General features: G+C 27.3%; 1 protein-coding gene across 2 annotated transcripts in view; it reads right to left on the bottom strand.

The window, feature by feature from the left end:
* Positions 1-22,663, bottom strand: part of LOC100206766 (pecanex-like protein 3) — a 69,518-nt gene extending 46,855 nt beyond the window's left edge. Inside the window, exons 1-2 of one of the 2 annotated variants that reach the window (XM_065806000.1) lie at positions 22,437-22,663; positions 12,031-12,460 (exon numbers count right to left, since the gene is read on the bottom strand). In XM_065806000.1, coding sequence (XP_065662072.1) covers positions 12,031-12,460; positions 22,437-22,589 — 583 coding nt within the window. In that variant the 5' untranslated portion in view covers positions 22,590-22,663. The remainder of the gene's footprint in view (positions 1-12,030; positions 12,461-22,436) is intronic. The other variant, XM_065806001.1, reaches the window with a different exon arrangement.
* Between the last annotated feature and the right edge of the window lie 2,929 nt (positions 22,664-25,592).

Below are 25,592 nucleotides of genomic sequence, written 5' to 3'. Positions count from 1 at the left end.
TTTTGAGTCGATAGTCATTTGGCTTACCTTCATGTTGGTGTCTATTGTTAAAAATGATAAATAGGTAATTTTATTATTAAAAATTACTGCTTTTAAACATTCACCAAAGGCCAAGACAAAGTATTTTGCTATATAAACAACTTGTTTTATCTGAATTTGAGTTTTTGTCTTTAGCGCTCTTTATTACTTGAATTTTTCATAAATATTTTGGAATCATGATGTTCCAGCATAAATTATTTGGTAAAAGCTACCATGAAATAATAATTTTTTACAAATACTGCTCTGTTAAAGCACAACAGTTTTTTTTTTATTTTCTGTATGTAATGTTTTTTCTTATTTATTTACTTATTCGTTACATTTTTTATTTTAGATTTATCAGATGATATATTTATGTGGTATAGAAGAACAAAATATTGTATAGTTTTGTGAATTTTAAAAAATGTTTACTAATAATTTTTTTTGAAGAAATAATATTTAAGTTTGCAAAAAAGGGTTTACAAAAGTTTTTATTTTTATTTTTCTGTGTTAGCAGTATGTTTATTATTAGAATTGCATGTTTTTAATAATTTTTTTAATTATTATTTGCTATTTTTTTTTCAAACATCTCCTAGCTGATATATATATTTTTTTAAAGTCATAAGATTGTTGTATAAATTATTTTCTTTGACAGTTTGTTATATACAAAAATTATTTGTGTGTGCTATTTAGAGTAGAAAAAAAATTATATAGGAAAGGTTACAATCTTCAGGATAATTTTATTTCTACTCTAAATAGCACCAAAGAATGCATTGTATAGCAAGAAGTAATAATATTCCAGATAATAATTATTTAGGAGAAATGAATTACATTTGTCAGCATTGTGGTGCTAAGAAATTTCCTGATAAAACACATTTTTTATGTTGCCATAATGGAAAGGTAGTTTTGTCGCAACCTTCATCATTTCCACAAGATTTAGAAGATTTATTTAAAGGAAACTATGCAAATAGAAATGCCAATCTGAATTTTTTAAAATATATTAGAAATTATAATGCCTGTCTTTCTTTTGCTTCATTTAAAGCTAATGTAGTTCAACCCATAAATCATGGGCCGCTATGTTTTATGGTCAAGTTTTTCATCGTATAGGTAATCTTAGGCCAAATCAAGATGTTCGGCTGACGTATTGATTTGGCCCATATATGACAAACACGTGTTGTAATTTTGCCATCAACTTATGTAGGAAGTCCTAGAGCTTTAAAAGAAAACTTTGAAGATGCTATGGCTATGATTAAAAAGTATGGTAAACCAGATCTTTTTATTACTTTCACTTGCAACCCAAAATGGCGCGAGATAACTGAAAATCTATATCCAGGTCAGACAGCAAATAATAGACCTGACTTGGTTACTCGAGTATTTAAACTCAAATTAAATAACCTTCTCAATGACATTTTTAAGCATGTTGTATTAGGGAAAGTTGTAACACATGTTCAGGTTATTGAATTTCAAAAGCATGATTTGCCACATGTTCATATTTTACTTCATTTTGCAAATGATAAGCTTGAAACAGCATATGATATCAATAATTTAATATCTGCAGAAATTCCAGATCCAATTGGTAATCATGATCTCTATGACGTTGTTAAAACTTGCATGATTCACAGTCCATGTGGCATACTGAATAAAAATTCTCCCTGCATGAAAAATGGGGTGTGCAGCAAAAACTATCCTAAAGAATTTAATGCTAACACAGTAGCAGTTCGTAATGGTTATCCACGCTATAGACGTTGTGATAATGGTTTGGTTATCAATATTAAAGGTAATGGTTTGGTTATCAATATTAAAGGTAACAATGATAAGGTAACAATGATAAGGTAACAATGGTAACAAAGGTAACAATGGTAACAAAGTAACAATGATAAGGTAAGATAATGGTTTGGTTATCAATATTAAAGGTAACAATGTAGATAACCGCTGGGTGATACCTTACGATCCATGGTTATCAAATAAATATTAAGCTCACATTAATGCTGAAGCTTGCATGTCTGTTAAGGCTGTTAAATATTTGAACAAATACATATACAAGGGTCACGACTGTGCCAATATTTTAATAAATGAACAAATTAATCATGATGAAGTAAATACTTTTTTAGATTGTCGTTATGTTAGTGCACCTGAAGCACTGTGGTGAATTTTTGAGTATCCAATAAGTCATATGTCACACACTATTATACGCCTTAAAGTTTATCTACCTGAAAATCAATTAGTGTAACGGGTGATGCGGAAGTTATCGGACAAATCCTAATTTCATTATTTGAACATAATAATTAGTTTTTGTAGTTTTATGCATAGGCATAAACGTTCTATAAATTATAAACTTTATTATTTGAAACACAATTATTTAAAATGAGGTTAAATGCAGCTGAACGAGAATCTTTTCGAAAGCGACTAAAAATGTTTTATGTAAATAAACCTAATATAAAAAATAAATAAATCGTAAATCATTTTGAAAAGGAAGGATTTGCTCGAAGTACAATATATGATAACCTAAAAAGACTTGAAACTGTTCAATCTTTTTCTGATAGAAAGCACCCTGGTCGTCCGACATCCTGGACTAGAGAAAAGAAAGCTGAATTAACGAGACTTGTCAACAATCGAAAAGGGGTCAGTCAGAGAAAAATAGGTATTAAATTCGGTGTAAATCAATCGACAATTGGTCGTCAGTTAAAAAAAATGAATATTAAATATAGAAAACGTGAAAAGACTCCAAAATACACTATAGAACAACAAATAAAGGCAAAAAAAAGAAACAGGAAAAAAAATAAATAAAAAATACTAGTTAACCAACTCTATAACACAAAATCGCTTCTAGTCATTGATGACGAAAAATACTTTTGTTTTGCAAGGGACAACATGCCTGGAAATTCTGGATACTACACAAACAACAAAAAGACATGCCCAGAAAGTGTTCGTTTTATAGGAAAAGAGAAATTTCCAAAAAAATTATTAATGTGGATAGCCATATCTGATTGTGGTATGTCCGAGCCATTGTTTCGCACATCTGAGGCTGTAGCGATCAATTCATCAATCTATATTAATGAATGTTTAGAAAAACGACTTCTTTCATTTATTCACAAGTTTCATGGAGACTTTAACTATTTATTTTGGCCAGATTTAGCAAGTTCTCATTATTCTAAAGATTCTCTAAATTGGATGGACCAATATGTCTATTACATTGATAAAGAATCCAATCCCCCAAATGTGCCTCAAGCACGACCAAGTGAAAATTTTTGGGGACATTTGGCACAGAAGGTTTACGAGGGAGATTGGCAAGCTTTAACAGAGCAAGTTTTGATTGATCGCATTAAACTAAAACTACAAGAAATTGATTTAAACTTTTTACAGTCGCATATGAAAGGCGTCAGAGCAAAATTGAGATCAATTGCAGATGGTGGTGTTTTTTCATATAAAAAATAATATATTTTTATTAAAAGATAAATGCTTTATTTAAAAAAAATATAATAGTAGTTTGTTTTTTTATTGAGGTTTTTATTTTGTCCGATAACTTCCGCATCACCTGTTAACCTAACAGCATGGTTTAAGTTAAATACTGAAAATCAAAGTGCACATTGCTATTTGTATGTAGACATTCCTTATCACTTTATATTTAATGATAAACATTGTAAATGGAAGGTTAGACAAAGGGGTGGTAATGAGGTGATAGTAAGAATGTATAAAGTTAATCCAACTGAAGAATTATTTTTTCTAAGACTGTTACTTTTGCAGACAAAAGGAGCAACATCTTGGGAAGATGTGCGTACTGTTAATGGTATTGTTCTTGAAACGTTTTGTGAAGCATGTGTTTTAAAAGGTTTGCTGCAAGACAACACTGAATGGCAGAATACTCTTTCTGAGGCAGTTTTAACGCATATGCCAAAGCAAATTAGACAGTTGTTTTCAATAATTTTGACCTTTTGTGAACCTGACAATCCTTTACATCTCTGGGATACATACAAAGCTTTTATAATGGAAGATTTCATTCACCGCTCAGTTCCACTTCTAATAGCTGAATAAGCTACTCTTCATCAAATTGAAAAGATCATTAATCAAAGTGTTAAAACGCTGGCTGATCACAATCACAGAAAAATGTTAAATAATCTATTGACGAAGCCAATCAAATGAGACTGTTGCTTAATGTCAATCAATTAAATGTATGTAATGCTATTCTTACTGCACTGAATGAGCAACCAAGTGTAGAAAATCAACATTCTAGATTATTTTTCATGGATGGACCAGCTGGTAGTGGAAAAACCTTTACGTACAACTATTTGATTGCTGAAACCATAAGTAGGGGCTTTAAATCTGCTACAGCTGCATGGACTGGCATAGCAGCAATTCTTCTTACAAGTGGATCTACTTATTAAAAACTTCCTGTTTCAATATTGGATAGTAGCACATGTAATATAATTCCTAACTCTATACAGGGGCATTTTTTAAGACAAGTTACTTTGTTTTTGCTTGATGAAACATCCATGATACCTAAGCATGTCTTAAATGCAACTGATAGGTTGTTAAAAGATATTTGCAACAACAACTTTCCGTTTGGAGGAAAAGTCATTCTTTTTGGTGGTGACTTTAGGCAAATTCTGCATGTTGTGAAAAGGGGACAGCCAGTTGAAATAGTAGAATCACGTATAAAATGTTCTTTACAGTGGCAATGAGTGCAGAAGTTTGCATTAACTGAAAATATGAGAGTACAAGATGGGGAAGGTGAACTTTCCCAATGGCTACTAAAACTTGGGAATGGAACAATACCTGTCAAAGAGGAGGATCCTTTTAAAGGATGCATTGAAATACCAAATCAGTGCACTACTAGAGAAAATGAATCGATTGTTGAAAAGATTTTTGGAGATGCTGAACAAAATGATTATTCTAAACGCGTGATTTTAACACCAACTAATGTTGATTCATTATCAATCAATGAAGAAGTGCTTGAATGTCTGTCGGGTGAGGTCAAAATTTATTTAAGTGCTGATCAAATTGATACTGATGACCTGAATAAAAGAAATAACTTTCCTGTCGAGTTTTTGAACAGCTTAACTAATTCAGGTATGCCACCTCATTGTTTAAAATTGAAAATTAGTTGTGTAATTATGCTACTTAGAAATTTCGATCTCAAAGCTGGGTTATGCTATGGTACTCGAATGAAAGTTTGTGGTCTTCAAAATAATTATATTGATGCAGAGGTTTTGACAGGTGTTTCTGGTGGTAAACGGGTTTTTGTTCCCCAAATTCAGTTGGCTCCATCAGATTCTAATTTACCTTTTGTTCTGAAACGTTGTCAGTTTCCTGTCAGATTGGCATTGATAAAAATTAATAAAAGTCAAGGTCAAACATTTGATAGAGTTGGGTTATATCTCAAAAAACCGTGTTTCTCTCATGGTCAACTATATGTTGCATGTTCAAGAACTAGAGCATTTAATAGTTTGTTTTTCAAAATTGATAAACATCTCATTCAAGGTATGGTAGGTGAAAAGTGTTACACAAATAATGTTATATTTTCTAATGTTCTTAATATATAGTTTTTAGATTTTCATTTTGAAAACTTACTGTTTGTAGGTTGTGAGCACATTTTGTAAGTATAACTTTATTTTCTATTTTAATTTTTTTTTTTCATAGTTTTTGATAAATATATGTCATTTAATATTGTTATAAAATGTGTGCTTACTGCTTTTATTTATTTACTAAAAGCCAAGACAACATTTTGCTAAAAATGAAATTTATATCTAATTTGATTTTTTTTTTTTTAGTATTGTTAATCCCTTTGTGCTTTGAAACAGATTTTATAGTACAATTTCGATAAATGTTTTTATTAACTGCAATGTCAAAATAGGTTACTATAAATAGGTAAATCAATTTTCAGTTTTTATGTGGTGTTTTTTTTTCCTTTTTTTATTCTTCCTTTTTTTGTAATTATAACATCATAATTCCATTATTTTTTTTAATTTTAGATTTACGATTGACGCATTTATACGATTTATAAAAAAAAAACCTGATTTCCTTTTATTGTAAATTTTTGTTAGTTAAAATGATATATGCAATTAGTTCAATTTTTTTATATTTTCTCTATCATATGCCTAATAATTTGTTGTACGTAACTTAGGGGATCTTTTTAAACAGGGGGTCGTAACTAAAAACAAACTAAAAACATTTAAAAACATGGAGAATATTGTAGTTTTGCGCATTTGTCAAATATTGAGTTACTTAAATTCTATAACATGTTAACTAATTAATTAATTAATTATGTTAACATGTTAACTAATTAATTAGCTTAGTTTGCACTTTTGAGGAAAAATTTTTGTATATGTAAATCACTGTTTTTCATTTTATTATTTTGGTAAAAGGTCTTCATCAAAAACCTGATTACTCTTAATAAGAATAACTCTACTCACCTGGCCATCATTAAGGTAAAAAGAGGGAAGGGACCTCTTTGTTAGTGTCAAAATATTTAAGAAAATTAAATTTCGAGTAACAAAAGGAATTTTTAGTAAATGGTAGCAAATTACCGTTTACTAAAAACTATTGAAATAAAGAGGCCATACAAATAATATAAAAATGGTCTGTGTTGAACAGACTTAACAAGACCCGGGGGTGCAGTCAGCTTGGTTTACAAACATGAAATTATGTCACGTTAAAAACTATGAACGTAATGTAACCTTTAAAAGCCAATTTAAAACATTTTTGGTAACTAAATGTGATGGTATATTGTAAGTATAAATGTGATAGTATAGTAAAAAACTATTTTAAGATTTCTTGGCTCATAAAATGGATTTAAGACTATTGATTGTGGTTTCCTGTTAAACAGCAATAAATAATGATTAGAAGGCTATATGGCCCAGATGGAATATGCGAAATAAATAAAAGATATGTTTACTGTACATATTAGTAAATAAACTAATTAGTTGCATAATGAGTTAAACGCATACAAAAAGTATATGATTGAATTTTAGGCATTGATTAAAATTGCTAATCATAATGTAATTAATTGAATATGCTAATAGAAATGTAATTTGTAATAATGTAATGCCAAAGTTAAATGCGCTTTTATTTTTTGGTTACTCTTGTGCGCTGTTAGTTTTTTTTCTGCTCTGGATTTTTGAGATTGGAATTTCCAAACATTTAAAAAAGCAGGTTTCTATTATATCTGTTTTATTACATCTTATCATATCTTTCAAGTAGGTCATATTCTGTTTAATCATTTTAATCGTTTATATTTTTTATATCTTAACATGTCTATTACCTTTATTAAATTTGTTTTTAAGCATATTTATTTTTTATATCGAATTAATAGAATGTCCCAAGTTGTTGATGATGAAGATTTGTATTTATTTAAATGTGTATTATGTTACTGATTCGTATCATGTTACGTAGTTAGTTCTTAAATATATGTTTATTTTTAGTCGCTGAATTACTAAGAAGTAAGTTTTTTTCCATTTTGTTATAATTAAATGTTATAAATTGTAGTTTGTATATGTTTGTTGATTTAAATTAACTTTACAATAATAAAATGGTTTAGACAAAAAATTTTGTAAATCAATTCAATCCAGAAAGATTAAATATTTGTTTTAATATTGAAGTAGTTAAAGTAGATTTAAGAAAGAATTGACTTCAATGTTTGTTTGCTTTACTGTTTAGATGACAGGTTATTAAGTAGATTAAATAGATCAAAGATCTATTTAATCTACTTAATAACCTACTACCAAAGTGAAAATTTATTATCAATTGTTTGTTTGTTTTTCTGTTTGATTGACAACAAGGAAGAGAGAGATAGTAAGTTTAAAAGGATTTTTATTTTTTATCAAGTAACTAAAATGTTTTTTAAAATGTTATTGTTGACTTTAAAGTAAAACAGTAGGTTTTTATAATTTTATACAATAAGCCCAAGAACTTAGGTCATACTTAAAATTATATTGTCAATAATAAAGAGAAGAAATTTAAAACTCTTAGTAAGACAGCTTTTTATTATTTTATATCAAGTAAGTTTAATTAAGATTTATTTTCTTTAATTGATCAAGAAAGAGCTAATAAATGTATTAGTTACATTAGTTAAGCGAATTTATTTTTAAAAAATTACGTAGATATTTTATCGTCTATACATTTAAGTGCTTTTATTGTTTAGACAGAGAATTGAAGGGTGAAATAAGTCAGTATTTTTGCTATAAGTATTTGTTAGTAGAAATTTGCTTATTTGTACAGTAACTGGAATTGTAAAACTTCAAGTTTATTTTTATTTTTTTGGAATTTTAAAACTTTAGCTTTATTTTATTTTTTCTTCTAGGAGAGTTGGAACAAAAACTAAGTATAAGTTATATGACTAGTATAGTTAAATAAATGAAGCATTTATATCTGTGCCTCAGAAGTCAAAGGTCGGTTGTCACATTTAAGAAATTGTCCAGGAGAGAGGAAATAGTAAAATAATTAGTCTTTTTTGGCTTATTTTTGATGGTTAAATTTATGTAATTTTTTTCGTGTTTTATTTAATTTGTCTTAAGGCACATGAAATATAATTTCAACAAAAAATAGATAAAAAGTGAAAAGTCATTTCTGGATAACAGACGTTTTTCCTTTGACACCAGACCTTTTATATTGACCTAACTTTGTTTTACATTGTCATAGGACAACAGTCTTTACACCTCTGTAGATACTAATAAATCTAAAAAGGTCTCATACATAACTCATTTTCACAAAAAACTGGACAACCGACCTTTGTCTTCTGATGTACAGATATTAAGATTTAAAGTTTATTTTAGTTTATAGTTATTTTTAGTTTACTTTTAGTTAGTTTTAGCTTCAGTTATTTTTTTTCTTACTTTAGACAACTTTATGGTGGAAATGAGGGGAATAGGTAAAAAAAAATTATAATTATAGATTTATTTATATGTAAATATTATTTTATCGATTATTCTGAGGTATATTTTTGTCTTTAGTGTCTGGGAGAAGCATAACTGGTAGGGCTGTGTTTTAAATTTTATATACTTTGTATGGAGAAATATGTGCAATAGGTGAAAGAATTATTTAATATAAATATGACACTTTTAAGCTGTTCACATTTTACTCATTTTTATTAAAATAAAAATTTTCACACGTTTAACCCTTTTTAATTTACTCTCTTTTTTTTATTATTTTTAGCATCCTCTTTATCCTGTGAAAATGGTGAGGTTATGCTTTATATTTTGATTAAATAAAACTGCAAATATTTATAATTTTTATTCTTCTATTTGTAATTTTAGAGTCGTTAACATTTGAGAGCTTTTGTGATTTTAGATTCATTAACATTTGAGCAGTAAAGAAATTATCGCTCCCAACACCCATGGCCTCTTTCGGAGAGGTCCTTCAATAAGTGGTGTAGTAATGGCGGTACGGATGAGCCCTCCTCCAAATAGAGGGCTCATCCATACCTGGGTGTTGGGAGACACCGAAAAAAAAACAACTTTTTTGTTGCTGCTTTTTCTTCGGTGACTTATATTTTTTTTTTTTAATTTCATACTTTTTTTTTTTTTTAATTTGTAATTTTTTTTTTTTTTTAATAATATATCATGTTGTATATTTGAATTGTTTAGGTCTTTTTCTGTTAAAATTTTATTTGTTTTTCACCAATTAAACTTAAGTATAGTTAAATTGATTCATTACCCAATTATCATAATATAATGATGCTACATTCTATTGTTAAAAATAATTAATTGGTAGTTTAATTTATTGAAAACACTGCTTTTAAAATTTACTATAAGCCAAGACAATATATTTAGCTAAATGCAATTTATTTATGTTTCAATTTGATTTTTTATCTTTAATGTTTATAGTTTAACTCCTTGAAGCATTTGTTATTTTGCTTTTTAATTAAAATATTTTAAATCTATTGTGATGTCTTTTAAATTAAACTAAAGTTTACTAAAAGCCAACATGAAATAACGTCATAAAACAACACCGACAAGCTGCATCATGACAGCAACTTAAGTATGACAACAGGCTACCAAAAAGAAGGTGAATTGTTTTCCAGTTTATTTTTGTTTTTTTGTTTTTTTCTTTTATGTCTAATTATCTGTTACAATTTTTATTTTAGGTTTGTCATATGACGCATTAATGCAATATAAAAGATCAAAGTTTACATATTTTTTTAATTTGTTATACACATTTGATTGTAAACTAAATTTTTTTTTGTTTCAAACGTATTTATATACTCAATTGCTTAGTTATTTTTAATAAATTTATTTAGTTGTTTGCATTTAACGTTTTAAAGACAATTTTTTTTTTAAAGAAAAATGTATCACGGGGATACCAAAAAATTAATAACTCCTGTATAATTTACGTTCACTTATTTTTATTTAATTATTATTCAATGTTATTAATTAATTAAAGTTCATGTTATAAAAAATATAACAAGAATTAAGTTTTAGTTTTTCGTCACTTTAAAGCAATATGAAGAGTTATTATTTTGTGTCAGTAACTAAAAACGTATTGTGTTGAACTTAGTAATGTCAAGGAAAATGGCTCTGTCTTACACACTGATATGACCTATGTCAGTTGTAAATTACTCAAATAATGTTAAATAATTGGTAAATTATTTTACCTCCTGATACTTTTTATGTTAATTTAGTAACAGATGGTTTAATTTTTCAATTTGAAGGCGTTTTTCTAAAAGGGTATTAGTTAATGTTTTGCAACTTTGAATTGTGGAAAACAGCCACTATAAATTAATTACATAACAGACCGAACATAACCTGTATTAGGGGTTGCTTTCTGCTAGTAAAATATTATATTTGTTTAAATGATAAAACTTTATAGTCTTATTTAGGAAGTTCATTTTTAAATATGTTTAAATGCTTGTACAATTTTCTTATGTTCTAATTAATAATAGAAAATGCAGAAAACAAACTTTGGCACTGTGATTTTAAAGATATAGTTTTATTATTATCTTACTTCTGTTTATAGAATAAATTACTTTTCTGTTTATAGAACTCTTGAATTTAAAAAAAAAACAAAAAAACTAAGGATAAAAACCAATAGTAAAAATTTACAAAATTGGGTTGCCTGGTACCATTGTTATGATGCATGAGTTAGATACATCAGGTATAAAGTTAGATGATACAATATTTTGTGCTTCTCAAATAATGCTAAGAAATTACAAAAAAATGACAATCAAAATATCTTTTTGAGGTGTTTCTCTAGGCATGAGAAGACAAGAAAAGAAATGATAAATCTAGTCAGAACTTGGGATAGGTAAGTGTATTTGATAGGGTGCCCCAGTTAAAATAAAAAAAAAGTTTAGACTATATTTGCATTTTGCAGTAATATATCTAATATACTATTAAGTAGTATATCTAAGTATAACAAAGTATATCTAAGTAATCTGCAGTAATCTAAAAGTCAATATATAGATAGGCACGCAGTAACATGTTGAGACTTGAGCAGTTTAAAAAGATTGAAAAAAAGATGAAAAAAAGGATTTGATGCTTTTCAGATATAGAAAACCATGCAACCATGCAATCATAGAAACCAACACTAAAACAGTAATCTTGATTTTTCCATAGCGTATCAGGATCTGATAAACTATAAAAACTTTGCATGAGTAACAAACAACATGACCTTATAGGCTTCAGAAAGTAATTTGGGTATTACAGATATTTTCAAATTCATTTTAATAAAATTACAATAATTAATTAAATTAAAAAATCGTTAATTTTTTTGCAGAAACAAAAAAAATATATATTATGCAATAGAATTTATTATATATAAAAAAAAAAGTAAAAAACAAATAAACTTTTTATAAAGAGAATCATAAAAGGTTGTTGTTATTAACACTCTTTAATTGTAAGATCAAATTAAATAATTTTTTTTTGCTTCCACAAAATACTGTTTAACCAGTTTCAAGCAAAGTTTTTTAAACTTTCAAAGATTTTAAAACCAAGAGGATTAAAATATTTTGATTATTAATTTATTATTGATTAATTTTGTTTACCAGTAAACTTAGCAATAAAAACAAGGAAATAAAAATATCACCTTTTGTATCTTCATATTCAACCTCAGCATTTTTTTCGTGTGTGTTAGTTTCGACAAATTTTGGGTGGTGAAAGTCGACAGTAATTTCTTTAGCATGTTGATCATCCAATAGACTATTTGATGCAATATCATGCAACGAAAGTGTCGATAAAGTTTTAATATCTTGTCCTAAAATATCTTCAATTTCTTTTTTTAAAGAAACATTACTAAACTCAACATCACTGTTAGCATTTTTTTCTCCAGTTGAAAAGACATCGAGCTCAATAATTTCCGCATTACCATCTAGTTTTTTTATTATCTTTTTATTATCAAGTAGTTCTTCTCCGTCAAAAAGTTTGTGGAGTTTGTAATTTATAACTTTTATTAAAAGAAAGAGCAAGCATATTATCAATGAATAAAAAATCATAGGTAATGAGGTAGATTCAGAGGTCTAAAGAAAAAGATATAAAAAAATTTATTAAATTATATATTTAGAATATATAAGAACTTAATACAGAAAAATATTTTAGATAACAATACTAATTAAACTTTATTAAGCTAAGACACTAAAGACTTGACTGTACTTTTCATACAAAAATAAATTTAAATCAGTTATCTAACTGATTGACTAAATATGTGAGAATACACTTTAAATATTGTAAGACATTGTTAGAGTTTGCTCTTGTGGATTATTCTAGAATGATCCACAAGAGCAAACTCTAACAATGTCTTACAATTTTTAAAGTGTATTCACATATTTAATAAACTGGCTTGAGATCCCACTTTATCAAAGTTCATAGTTTAATGCAGAGTTGATTATGCCTTCTGGCAGCAAAGTCCCATTCTGCCAAAATGCCAATTTTTAGGTAGACAAAAATTTTTCAGGAACAATGTATTCTGACTTGCGCCTCTAGTGGCTTCTGCTGCCAGAATCTTTTAGAGGCAAAATGTTTTAGAGGCTGACAACAATAGGAAGGTGGAAGTTTTATGTTTGCTTTTGAGTTAACGACTAATTTAAATATCACTACAATTAGTTAAAATAGGATGATTTTTAAAAAACTACTTTTTAATTGTAACAGTTTTGTTTTTTTTTTAGTGCTTTTTTTTAATATTTTTATTTTAACAAAAAAAATCAAGCCTCAATTTACAACATGCAAGTAATTTAATTTTTTCAAATCCACAATTTGATTTTGTACCACTTTTTTTGTAGTGTTAATCCATAACCCTTGGGATTTAAAAAATTTTTCTTTAGTATTCCCTTCACTATTGCCCAGTAAGATTTGATGACTTGGTAGTTAAAACAGTTTGGTGGATTAGCATCCTTTTGAATGACATTGACTCTTTTTCTTATACCAATTATTTTAAAACATATTCTGAAAAAAGTTATTTCTAACCGTAACCTAATACCAAAAACACCTAAAGAAAAATATTTAAAGGAAATAGTCAATATTAAAAAATATTGATAATAAACAGAAAGAAAACAAATAAACCAAATTTAAACACTTACTCAAATCAACACTTACTCAAATCAACACTTACTTCAAAAAAATATTTTTTTAAAGGAAACTACAATAAGGGTTAAAATTTAGTGAAAAAACTTTTGTCTGTCCAGACATAACCAAAAAAGATAAAAATTGTTTGACAACATTTCTTAAAAGAAGTATCAGTTGCTACAAAATGTAGCAACTATAATTGTCTTTTATTTTTATTATTTTGATAAAAAGATTGTATTTATATTTGAAGTTCAAACTTGGGGCTACTTGAACCCAAATGTCACTGTAGCAGCTAATGTTTGATAATGATTAAATTTGTTTTTCATTAACATTAAACCCCATAGTGTAATATTATATTTAAAAGGAGTTGATATATCTGTTATTTTAACCGTATTTTTAATATTTGTTAGGTTATAAAATGTATACCTAAATAATGTTGATGGTTGGTAAAAGCTATTGTTATACATCTTTTTGTGTATACTTTGTGCTATCATAATTGGTTTTACCAGAACGGTTTGCAGATATAAAAGAAAATTGGGATCTCAAGCTTACAAAGACTATACCAATCAAAACTTAGAGCAAGCCTGTATTAATATTAAATGTGGAGCTATGAGTCAACGATTTGCTGAAGAATAATTTAGAATCAGTCGTTCCAGCATTAAGAGAGCTCTTCGAAGACAACGCCTTACTATCACAAAGAAACATGCAGGACATCCAGCTATCTTCACACCTAAAGAAGAACAGTCATTTTGTGATCACTCGAGTAAAGCTTCAACTTTTGGCTACCCACTGACCTCATTTGATCTTCGAATTATTGTGAAATCCTATCTAGATTGATTAGGGAGTGATAGTTAATGTTTCAATGAAAATCTCCCAGGTGTTGAATTGGTAAAAGCTTTTATTAGAAGACATCATCAGTTATCCGAGAGATTTGCTAGAAACCTCAAAAGGAGCAGGCCTTTTTACACTATGGGTCCAAGTAGCCCCACAACAGGGGCTACTTGAACCCAACCTTAATATCCCCCACCACCCCCCACCCACCGCCAAATAAAAAAGGGGGGACCGAAGTCCACTCAAATATTTTTTTCTCTACAATCATCATTACTAATTAATAAGTCCATGAATTAGCAACAACAAGATTTTTTTACATTGACATAAATATGAGAGAGAACCACAAACATCAAATATGTATCAATTTGGGTCCAAGTACCCCCGTATGACGGTACTTTAGAATCTTCCAATACATTACTTTTGTAGAATAGTGGACCGATAACCTGGTAAAGTAATGATAATTTGGAAGCATTGAGTTTTTACAGTAAGTTTCATCGTCTTCTAAAATGCACAAGTTTTTTTCTACCACTAATTTAAGCAAATTTTTAGCTTGCTAAATTGCCTTCATTTTTCATCAAGTGATTTTGCTAGTATTTATTTTTTGTGATAAGCTTTCAGGATTTCCTTTTTTAATACTCTTTGAATGAAAGATCTACTGCATTTAAACTTTGTAGCTATATCTTGCTAAACCACCAGTTCATTGTTCTCTGTTTATAGTTTTGTTATTCTTATAACATTTTATGGCAACTTCAACAGTTGATTTTTGAAATTTACATGCTTTTGAAATTATTGAATATGAGCAGGAAGGATTTTCTATATAAATTTTCAAATTATTTTTTTAGAATTTTTACTCAACATTGCATAAACTAATCAGATGTAAACTAATTAGATGTACACTAATCAGATGAAAACAAAACTACACCCACAAAAAACTACTCATTTATGCATCATTAAAAATATTGATTAAGTGGTTTTTGAGAAAACTCAATTTAAAATCTTCTAAATTTCAACAGATTATTAAGCCTTTCCAAAAAGCATGTGCGGTCGCATGCCTTATCTGTCCGCGTTTAAAGTAACTTTTTTAGACAACTTGACCACATTTTTATACAGTAAGGGTTTTAATAATTTGCTGCAAAAGAAAAGCTACAGAGAATAAAACAGCAATACTCGAAGAAAGGAAATACTATACAATTACTATACAAAATAGAAAATCTAGACAAAATAAACTAAAAAAAAATTGAAAATTAAAAAAAGTAAAATTTTGTTAAAAAAATAATATAGGGGAAAGTCGGGTAATATGGGATAGTGGGTAATATGGGATACCCCTATTATTTATTTATAGGTCAATGCTATAAAATATTTGTTGAATTGGAAACGAGGCTAATGTCAGGAGGTTACTTCCGCAAGTATAAGTTGTTCTCTTTCGAATTATTTGCGTCTGAAAAAAGTCTTGCAAGTTTTTACAAGTGAACCTTACATAACATCGACTTTGTTACAGGAGGCCAAAATAGTCGAAAAAAGGTATATTCAGAATTTAATTAGTAACTGACCAATTATTAAACATAAAATACCTTTTAAGAATTGTCCATTCCAGGTGATACATAAAAAAAACAAAATTAGAAGTGTGCTATATAGTGGGGTAATATGAGATACATAAATGGGGGTAATATGGGATACCATCTCATATTACCCACGTTATTTCCATTATTTTCTTTTCATCTTATTATATTTTCAATGCTAATTCTGCTTTTATTGTATTGTCAGTATTGAGCTAGCCAGGAGTTTCATTGACATTAATTATTAGTCTGATGAAGACGAATTTAAATGTGATTTATGCATTGACAGTGATTAAAAATTGAAATTCTTTTTTATTAATCTTTTCTTTTTTTTGTAATATTAAAGCTGTTTATATTTTTTTTATAAACTTTTGTTTTGTTTCATTGATTTATAAGATCTTGCATAACTTATTACCATTCTTAGCTGACATTGATCAGGTGTCACATATTACCCCACCCTTGAGGGTAATATGGGATACCCAAACATTTTCTGTTTATTAAATTTTCTCAAAGTGTATTGAAGCTTTTAGATTCATCTTTTACAGAAATGATATTTGATAGCGATTGAAACTAACTGATTATTAGCAACAACATTAATTTTTAAAATTTCATTTTTATAGGTTGTTAAAACTAAGTATCCCATATTACCCCACTTTCCCCTACCTGAATATTTAATTTTTTCCACTCAATTGTTATTTTTCACTAACAAAATTGATACAAGTCAAGGAAAAAAACATAAGAATATAACGAAAATAAAAACGTTTTTTGATATGCAATTTATTCACTACCCCCATTGAAAATAGTTAGCACCTTCGTTGGATTCTCTAAATTGTGCATTTAAACCAGATAGTTTTTTTTCCTAATGAACTATTGTTATTTATTTTCAACAAAAAAAACAAAGACCTTTTTTTTGGTGATTGGCAAAGACCTATTTTTGCAGGTGTTTTCAGTTGAAAACACCTGCAAAAATAGAATATTTGGGTGAAAAATTATTAACCACCTATTTTATTTAAGAAGTTATGGTCTGTCAAAAATCAAAAAAAGCTACTGTATACTCCAGATACTAAAACTTTTCTAGTTTTGGTCAATATTGATTTGATTATAACTTTTGAACGATTTAGCTAATTAAGCTGAAATTTTCAGGATTGTGTTTTTTTTGTATAAAATTTTGTAAAAAAACTTTTTAATTTTTTTTTTCAAATTATTAAAATTTTCTAGTTTATTTAATTAAAAATTGATATTTAGTTGCAATTTTGTTTCCTTTTTTTGGAATTGTTTTTTTCTCAGTAGATAAGTTTAGCTTTTTGTCATGAATTATTGAAACACTTAAAAAGTCAAAAGATGCAAAAGTGGTCAATGTGTCTAAAAATATTATTTTAAATGTGGACAAACAAGGTGTGCGACTGCACATGCTTTCCAGTAAGGCTTGGATTATAGATAAAAACTTGACATCAAAGTTGTATTTCATATGATTTACTAACAAATTTTTGACTATTTAATTTTTAAAAAACTTAATTTTGTCAAAGTGCTTTTTTGTAACTATCAAATAAATTAGTTTCATATTCAAAACAAAAGTTTAAAATTGGAAATTTCACTTCCCTGCCATAGGTAAAAAAGTCATTTTCATAAAAAAAATTAATAAAAAGTAACTAAATTGTCAGATTTTGAAAAAAGTTTTTTTTTGAACAAATCATTAAACTTTTATTTATTATTTACCATAACATTAAATTCTTATTTTTAAAAGATATTAGATACTGAAAAAAATTAAAAAAATATACATATACTTTAATATTCATAAAAAATTTGGAACCATATTGTATTTTCATAACAGTTTCTACAAAATACAACAAAATAAATAAAATTGGCAACCCATAAAATGTTTAGAAGTATTGAGTCAATTGTATTGATGCAATACTTTTAAACGTTTTAAAGTTTTAGGTGTTTAAAAGTTTAAAACGTATAAAGGTTTAAATAGGTTTAAAAGAAGTTTTTTAAGGTTTTAATTTTTCAGCAATTATTTTTTACATACAAGTAATTTTTTCTAATTTGTGCACACTTATATTGCCTTCAAAAATCATAGACAATGACTGTAATTGATAAAGATGGCATAATAATAAACCTCACATATAATTACAATAAAATTTTATCATTATGCTACAAATTATAAATAATGATCATTTTAAAATTACCGACTTATAACTGTATGTAGTTGTAAGTATGATTTTTAGTTGTAAGTATGACTTTTTGTAAACAGTATATCAAACTAAATATTTCATTTGCAATCAGATAACAAAAAAAAAGTATTGAGTCAATGCTTTTAAACATTTTAAAGGTTGTGTTTGTTTCAATCTCATTGCAAAACACATTTAACATTTTTAACCTAGTCACAAATATGGTTTTACATGGAAGTAAAAATCTCATGCCAGTAAAAATTTAATACAAAGTTTCTACTGGTGAATTTTTTTTTTTTGTTAACTCACCTCCTCAAGGCCAAGAAGACCACTACAGACGAGGAGGCTACTCATTTGTGGTACAACCCTCTCTCAACTCTATAACTCCAAAACACAAACCTTGACAAACAAGGCCACTGTGTGGTGAAACGAGTTTAGGGCGGTACTACTAGGGATATGGTGGGGGTTAAACTCGGAACCTCTCGCTTACAAAGCGAGCGCTCTACCACCTACCACTACACCACTACCCCAATTACAATTTAATATGAAATTTTTTATTGGGGAGTAAAAATTTAGTAATAGTAAATGTAGTAGTAAAAATCTCCATAGTATATTATTTCTCCATTGTATATTATATCTCCATAATATATTACTTGATTAAAGATTTTCATTTTCAATTCTGTTGCAAAACATTTTATTTTAAAAATAATAATAAATTTATATTGGAAAAGTTTTTAATATTGGAAAAAAATCAATTCATGTTGACATAAATTAATTTTATTAATTCTTAACGAATATTAAATATCATTTTGCTTTCAATTATTTTTCCAATTTCTAATGATAAAAGTAAGGAATTTAATATTATGGTCAAAAAATAAATGCTCTAGCATAATGGGTGGGTGATAAAATAACAAATTTTGATCAAAATGATATTTTTTTGCCAAAATGATTTTTTTTTTTTTGCTTAAGGCATGGAAATGAAATTTCTAATTTTAACTAAGAGCAGCCATGGCGCAGTGGGTTAGAGTGTTTGATTTAAAAGCAAGAGATCCAGGGTTTGCAGCCTCTGGGCATATATGATGCAATCGGTAAAATCGGTAAAGAAAGAAGGCATGAACTTTGATGCTCTGATTAGATGCTCTTCTCTGGTGCTCTGTGACAAGACTGTTAAGTCTTCATGGGGCAACTAAAATAAAAATCAAAAAAAAAAAAACTTTTGTTTTTAGTTTTATATTTTTAAAAAAAAAAAAAAAAAAAAAAAAAAACTTTGATGTTAAATTTTCAATATTTGCACCTAGTTAATATTTAAATTCCTCCTTAATTTAAAATGAAAATGTTTTTTATTTCCTTTTTTTTTCTTTTTTTTCTGCCGTTTATCAGCTCTGGTTTAAAGTAATAAATTTTCATAGTTTAAACTTTTTCTTTTGTATAAAAGATAAAAAACTAAGGTATTAAATAAAAGCAGTATAAAATAAACAGCAAGCTCTAAGGAAATGTATAAATATAACAAAACAATACTTAACTATAAATAATTATGTCTATTTTAGCATTTTCAACCCACAGAATCAAACTGCTAACCTTAAAGTGTTTAAGGTCGGCAATTTTTTGCCGACCTCGTTTTTATATTCTATGGTAATCCTTTTGTACCAAATATTTTTTCCCAACCTTAAGCCAACCTCTAACAGTTTAAGGTCGGCAATATATTGCCTACCTCATTTTTCCTAATTCTGAGGGTTGTATTGTAATATAAAACATTAATGGCCATCAAATATTGACTATAGAAATTACATCAGCTAATAAAATAATTATATCAAAAAAGTAATCACAAATGAATACAAAAATCTATGGATTCTTCCAGACTTTAGAGTGATAGATTGAAACAGGAGACTACAAATGTCAGGATTGTTTTTGATACTGCTACAAAGTGTCAAGTCATTTTGCTGAATGAAATTATAAATCAAGGACCTATACTGCAACAAAATCTTTGTGTCGGTATGCTGTGTCACTTAAAACAGTTAATTAAAATGAAAATATCTTCTGCAATTGCTTTGTTGGGTAATATCAAAGATTGTTAGAAAATTGAACTGAATCCAAAAGATTGAAGGCATCACAGATTAATTTGGCAGGATGTAGAAGAAAAAAAAATAAAGTAAAATTATGTTACAGTAAAGTTATGTACAAGTAAAACTACTGTTATAGAAATAGTACCTGGTTTATTAAATTGATAATTATACATCAAGGACGAACCCAGACCAGTTTAGTACCGCTGGAGCGCTATAGGTGCCCAAAAAAAAGCTCCAAAAGGGCCGATTGCAACCAAACCAATTTCCGTACTTGGTCTAGTGGCAACCAAGCAGCAAAATAGGTCGCAGCCATGCAAATTAGACAGACTTATACAAATTGTTCGTCTTGGTCTGGGACATTTTATGAATGCACATGGGAGAAATTAGTGGACAAATACAGAGATTCCTGTGTTCGTCAAAATTTTTTTCAAAAAAAACAATTTTAATATAAAATATAATGCTTATTTTTACTTAATATAATAAATCTTTATCATAGTCTATCATTTCTATCCTGTTAAGTTATCTGATTATGATAAAGATAACCTAACGAATTTAAGTGAAACTAAACACATTTTTTTTTTTTTTTTTTTTTAAATTATAAATTAATTTTAAGATAGTTTGATATTTTTCTCCTTTTAAAAATTTTTCGTTACTTTTTTAAATACTAATAACTGAATAAAATTAACATGAATATCATTAACTTTTAAATTTTTGCATGTAGGCTATTTTCGAAAGTTTTGTGATGACAATAAAATAACATAATTTATAATACTAAATTTATATTAGATATTATATCTTTTGAACATAATTATTACATCTTTTAAAGGTGCCATAAAGCACTGTGAAAATTATTAACCTTCAGTAAAAGTTAAATGAACAGAACTGTTAATGTTTATCGGAATCAAAGGAATCAAAATCGTAACAATAAAGTTCAATAAATAAAAAATTAATAATAAAATTTAATAAATCAAAGTTAAAGTAATGGTTTTGTATTCGATTATGTTTTTATTCATATATATATATATTTATATATATATATATATATATATATATATATATATATATATATATATATATATATATATATATATATATATATATATATAAGGAAGAGTGAGAAGGGAAGACATCTCTGGAACATTGCTTATTTACTCGCTCTACTTTTTATCTTTCCTCGCCCCCTCCCCCTCATTCCTGTAATCCTTTAATACAATTAACCCCCTCCATTGAACCACCCCCACCCCCTCTACTTTCCTTCCCTTTTTACCCCATTGCCTCCCTGTCACCGCAAGAAAGCAGTATTCCCAAATAAACTCTGGTTTTGTCACTGTACAATAATTTAAAACACGTTTACATTTAAAAACAATAATAAAATTATTTATTTAACCTTTTACTTATTTGCTTTTAAAAATCTCAACCGTAATACATTATATTTTGTCTCGTCTAATGCAATGGAAAATGACTCAAAACCAGCCATATAGTCAGTCAATTTTGTTTTTTTGTATCATTAGCTATCATTTTTATACAACAGCAGTTCATCTTGACAAACTAATTTTTTCAAACTCATTTATCTTTTCAGGACACAAAATACTGCAAACTTCTAACATAAACTCTTTGTCTTTTCTTATTTGTCTTATCAGTGAATGAAGCTTCGATGCTTTACTGCTTAGTTGAATAATGCCTCTTTTTATTAAATTCTGTAAATAGACTTATTACACAGCAAGAAAAAAAAATCTTCAGTCAAGAGGCAAGCAATTTTTTAATTGGATTTTTTAAAAGCGAGCCAGATATTACCCACCTCTGATTTAAAGCCTAAGTTTTTCTTCAACCTAACTCATTATATTTAAAAACTTTTTCATTAATAAAGTGCAAAAAAAAAAAAAAAATTAAAGTAACTATACTCTAATGACTTTTATTAAATGAAAACATTTTTAAAGATTCTAAAATTACAAATGAAACACATAAGCTGCATTTATTCAAGCATTTAATTTGTAACTATAGTTATAAAGAATCATTGTACAAAAATCTAAAAAAAAAAAAACAATACAATTCTGACACATAAACAATCCAAAGCCAAATAATTCCTTCTTTTATTTTTTAAAAATCATTTACTAGCAATTATTGCAATAATACCACATTTTAATCACAAATTATTGCCGATTTTGATTTTGAAGTTGACTTAAATACCGATCATGTTATTATTTTTTCAAAATCTCACCAATCATAGTTAACAGAAAAATAGAAAACAGTAAAGTAAAACTACTACCTTTTTGTAAAATACATCAAAATTACTAAAATAATAATATATAATACCAAGTATAAAACAAATGGTGTTAGCAGCAATGTTAACCACAAATACATATGGAATGTATTACAAAATATGTCTTGATGAGGATCAAAAAACCAACCACCAGTTAGAGAAGCCCAAAATCCTTGGCGCAGAATCTCTAATGTTTGAGACCCCATCCTTTAGTAACAATTTATGTGACTGCACCCATTACTACAATTGATACATAATATATATTAAAAGATATTTTAAACCATCAATAAATTTGTATAAAATATTAAGTATCGTTTAATAATCTAATGATAATATTAATAATAGTAACAATAATAATAACAATAATAAAAATAATAATAATAATAATAGCAATAACAATAATAGCAATAATAATAACAATAATAATAATATATAAAGTATAAATATAACTCAAATATAAAAATTTTATAAATATAACTCAATTAATGTTGATTAAAAAGAATATAAAGTTGAATGTAATGCATTACTAATCTTTTAACATGATAATATTTGGTAAGTCAAAAAATTAAATGAAAACGCAAATGAAAAATAAAAAAGTTATTTATCGAGGTGAAAGGGTTTATTTTTGAATAGCAATATTTAAAAAATTTAAATTATATACAGATATTCTGCAATTCAATATGCTATATAGCTAACAATAAATCATTATAGATAAAATATTATATAGTGGATAATATATGATAGATATTTAGTATCTAATAATATACTAAATATCTATCTAAATATATCTAGTATAATAATAGTAAATAATAATATACTAAATATTTAGTATATAAATAATATACTAAATATTTAGTATATAAATAATATACTAAATATCGCGACAATTTAAATAACATCGCGGATATTTAACTTTTATAGATGGTTTTTAAGACCGCGGTCGAATGCCGAAAGTCGGATAGTTACATATCTATAGTTATATATGTGATATAAAGGTATATATGTGACTTAATTTTGTTTATACTTTTGTTTTACTATTACATATACTTCTATACTTTGTAATACCTTGAAAAGTGACTTCGACCAAATTATAAAAAATAGTTTAAACTTTTAAAAAATACTTTGTTTGCGTCAATTAACAAGTTTAAGTTATTCTTAAATCAATTGTAGTTTGCGGAACTATTAATATAAATATTTTTTTGTTTATTAGAGGCTTTAAAATATTGTAAAATTTTTTCAAGATGTATAGAAACATGCTGTAAGACCTTGCAACACTTCCTCAGAATTTCTTTTTTACTATATACTATCCTTACTCAAAAAATGTACAAAATAACTTTTTAATCGGGAGAAATCGTTTTTTCGCCTCAGGAGAAATCGCATACTTTAGGCGAGTGCCCAGAAACTTTGTTGTTCAATATACGTTGGAAAGAGTGTGGTAATGGCGAACACGGAGTAACTCCAAACATGGTCAAAAAGGCATAATAGAAAATAAATTTGACAATTTTTTTTTACCTGCTGAAAGGGAATTCCATGCTCATTCCAGACGTCCAGTAATGTAATGAAGCTGCGATTATCTTTCACGATAATTAGGTTTTTCTGATAATTTCATGCAACTTTTTTCTTGAGTAACATTCCTGTTGAAGTTACTATGGATATAAAACCACTCCTTTTGTTGTTATTGTTGCATAGTATAATGTTTGCACCTAATTATTACAATTAGCATTTTATTCGTTATTACACAACAGTGTTTGTGATTAACTACGATGTGTTTAGAATTACCCCACCTATGTAGAGTAATTTCGAACACCGATGGTTTTATTTTTACTCTAAATTTTTATTTTATAATAAGATTTATAAAAATTGCTCTTGAGGGTTTGTGAATACTTAGATTAGATGATATGCAATAATATGATCAATTTCGTATAACTGGTGTCTTTAATTCGCTTTCCCGCGTAGTTGTTCGACAATACCACACTGTCTGCTAACTAAGGAGCATGTATCATACTCAAATTTCTGGCATTTTAAATCTGGTGTCAAATGAGGTTGACATACAAAAAGTTGAGGTAACTGGAGCAAACACAACTTCGTCCCAACCCCTAAATGTCCCCTTCCTAGAACTACGTTTCCTAAAATCACAACCAACCATTGTTTATTTTGTCAAAAAATATGACCATTGGTTAGTTGCCCTCTAAAGCGTTTCTTAAAGACAGTCTAAGGAGCGCTGATGTCTAACTAAAACAACACAAATAAAAAAACATAAAATAAGCTCTAATTTAACGCTATTAATTTAATAAAATTTACATTGCAAAAATGAAATGTAACAAAAAAGTCATACATAAATACCGTAGATTTCCCTAATTCCGAACGGTCCCTAATTCCAAACAGCTTTAGTTCTCTTATTGTTACCTCTTATAATATTGTGGGATTTTTAAAAGGAAAACTGATTAACAATTGGAAGACAAGACTAATGAGAATATGAAAAAATATTTTTAAAATATAAATACTATATATTTTAAAAATATTTTTTCATATTCTCATTAGATACTATGAAATTTTTTAATTGCAAGTAAAACACTTTTTAAACTCCTAAAAAACCAACTAAAAAACTATTGGTTTTTTAGGGTTTTAAAAAAGCTGGCGTTTTTACATGCAAGCATGGCCTACTTTATTTATAAATATAGTATTATAAATATTATAAATAAATAATTTATTTATAAATAAAGTAGGCCATGATGCAAGTAATGAATAATTTTTAACAATAGTGTTTTAACGACTCAAGCTTAAAAACTAACAGACGCTTTTAAGTATTTTAATGAATTTTTTTAACAACTTGTTTATATTAACGTTAGCTAATAAAAAAAATTCTAAAGTTGACCAAAATGAAAATCGCGAAAAAAAAATTAAACTTTGTATTGAGGCTATCAATAATAAGAAAAGTCGCTTTGTGCTATAACATTACAATAACAACTATATTTTGTAGATTAAAAGAAATAAATGAAGCTGCTGGTGTTGGTAGGCCAAGAGCAATTAGCCAAGTAACGGAGAGGCTTGTTGTTGAACTAGTACAGTTTATGAGTGACATTGGTTTCAGCTTAAAAAGAAATGATATTTTAACTGTGGTCAAAAACTATTTAAAAGAACCTAAAAAAACTTATTTACTTAAGGCTGGTAAACCAACTCGAAAGTGGTACGCTGGTTTTATGAGAAAA

Source organism: Hydra vulgaris, chromosome 09 (genome assembly GCF_038396675.1).
Source record: "Hydra vulgaris chromosome 09, alternate assembly HydraT2T_AEP".
In the NCBI taxonomy this organism is placed as follows: Eukaryota; Metazoa; Cnidaria; class Hydrozoa; order Anthoathecata; family Hydridae; genus Hydra; species Hydra vulgaris.
This window is presented reverse-complemented; position numbering and strand designations above follow the sequence as displayed.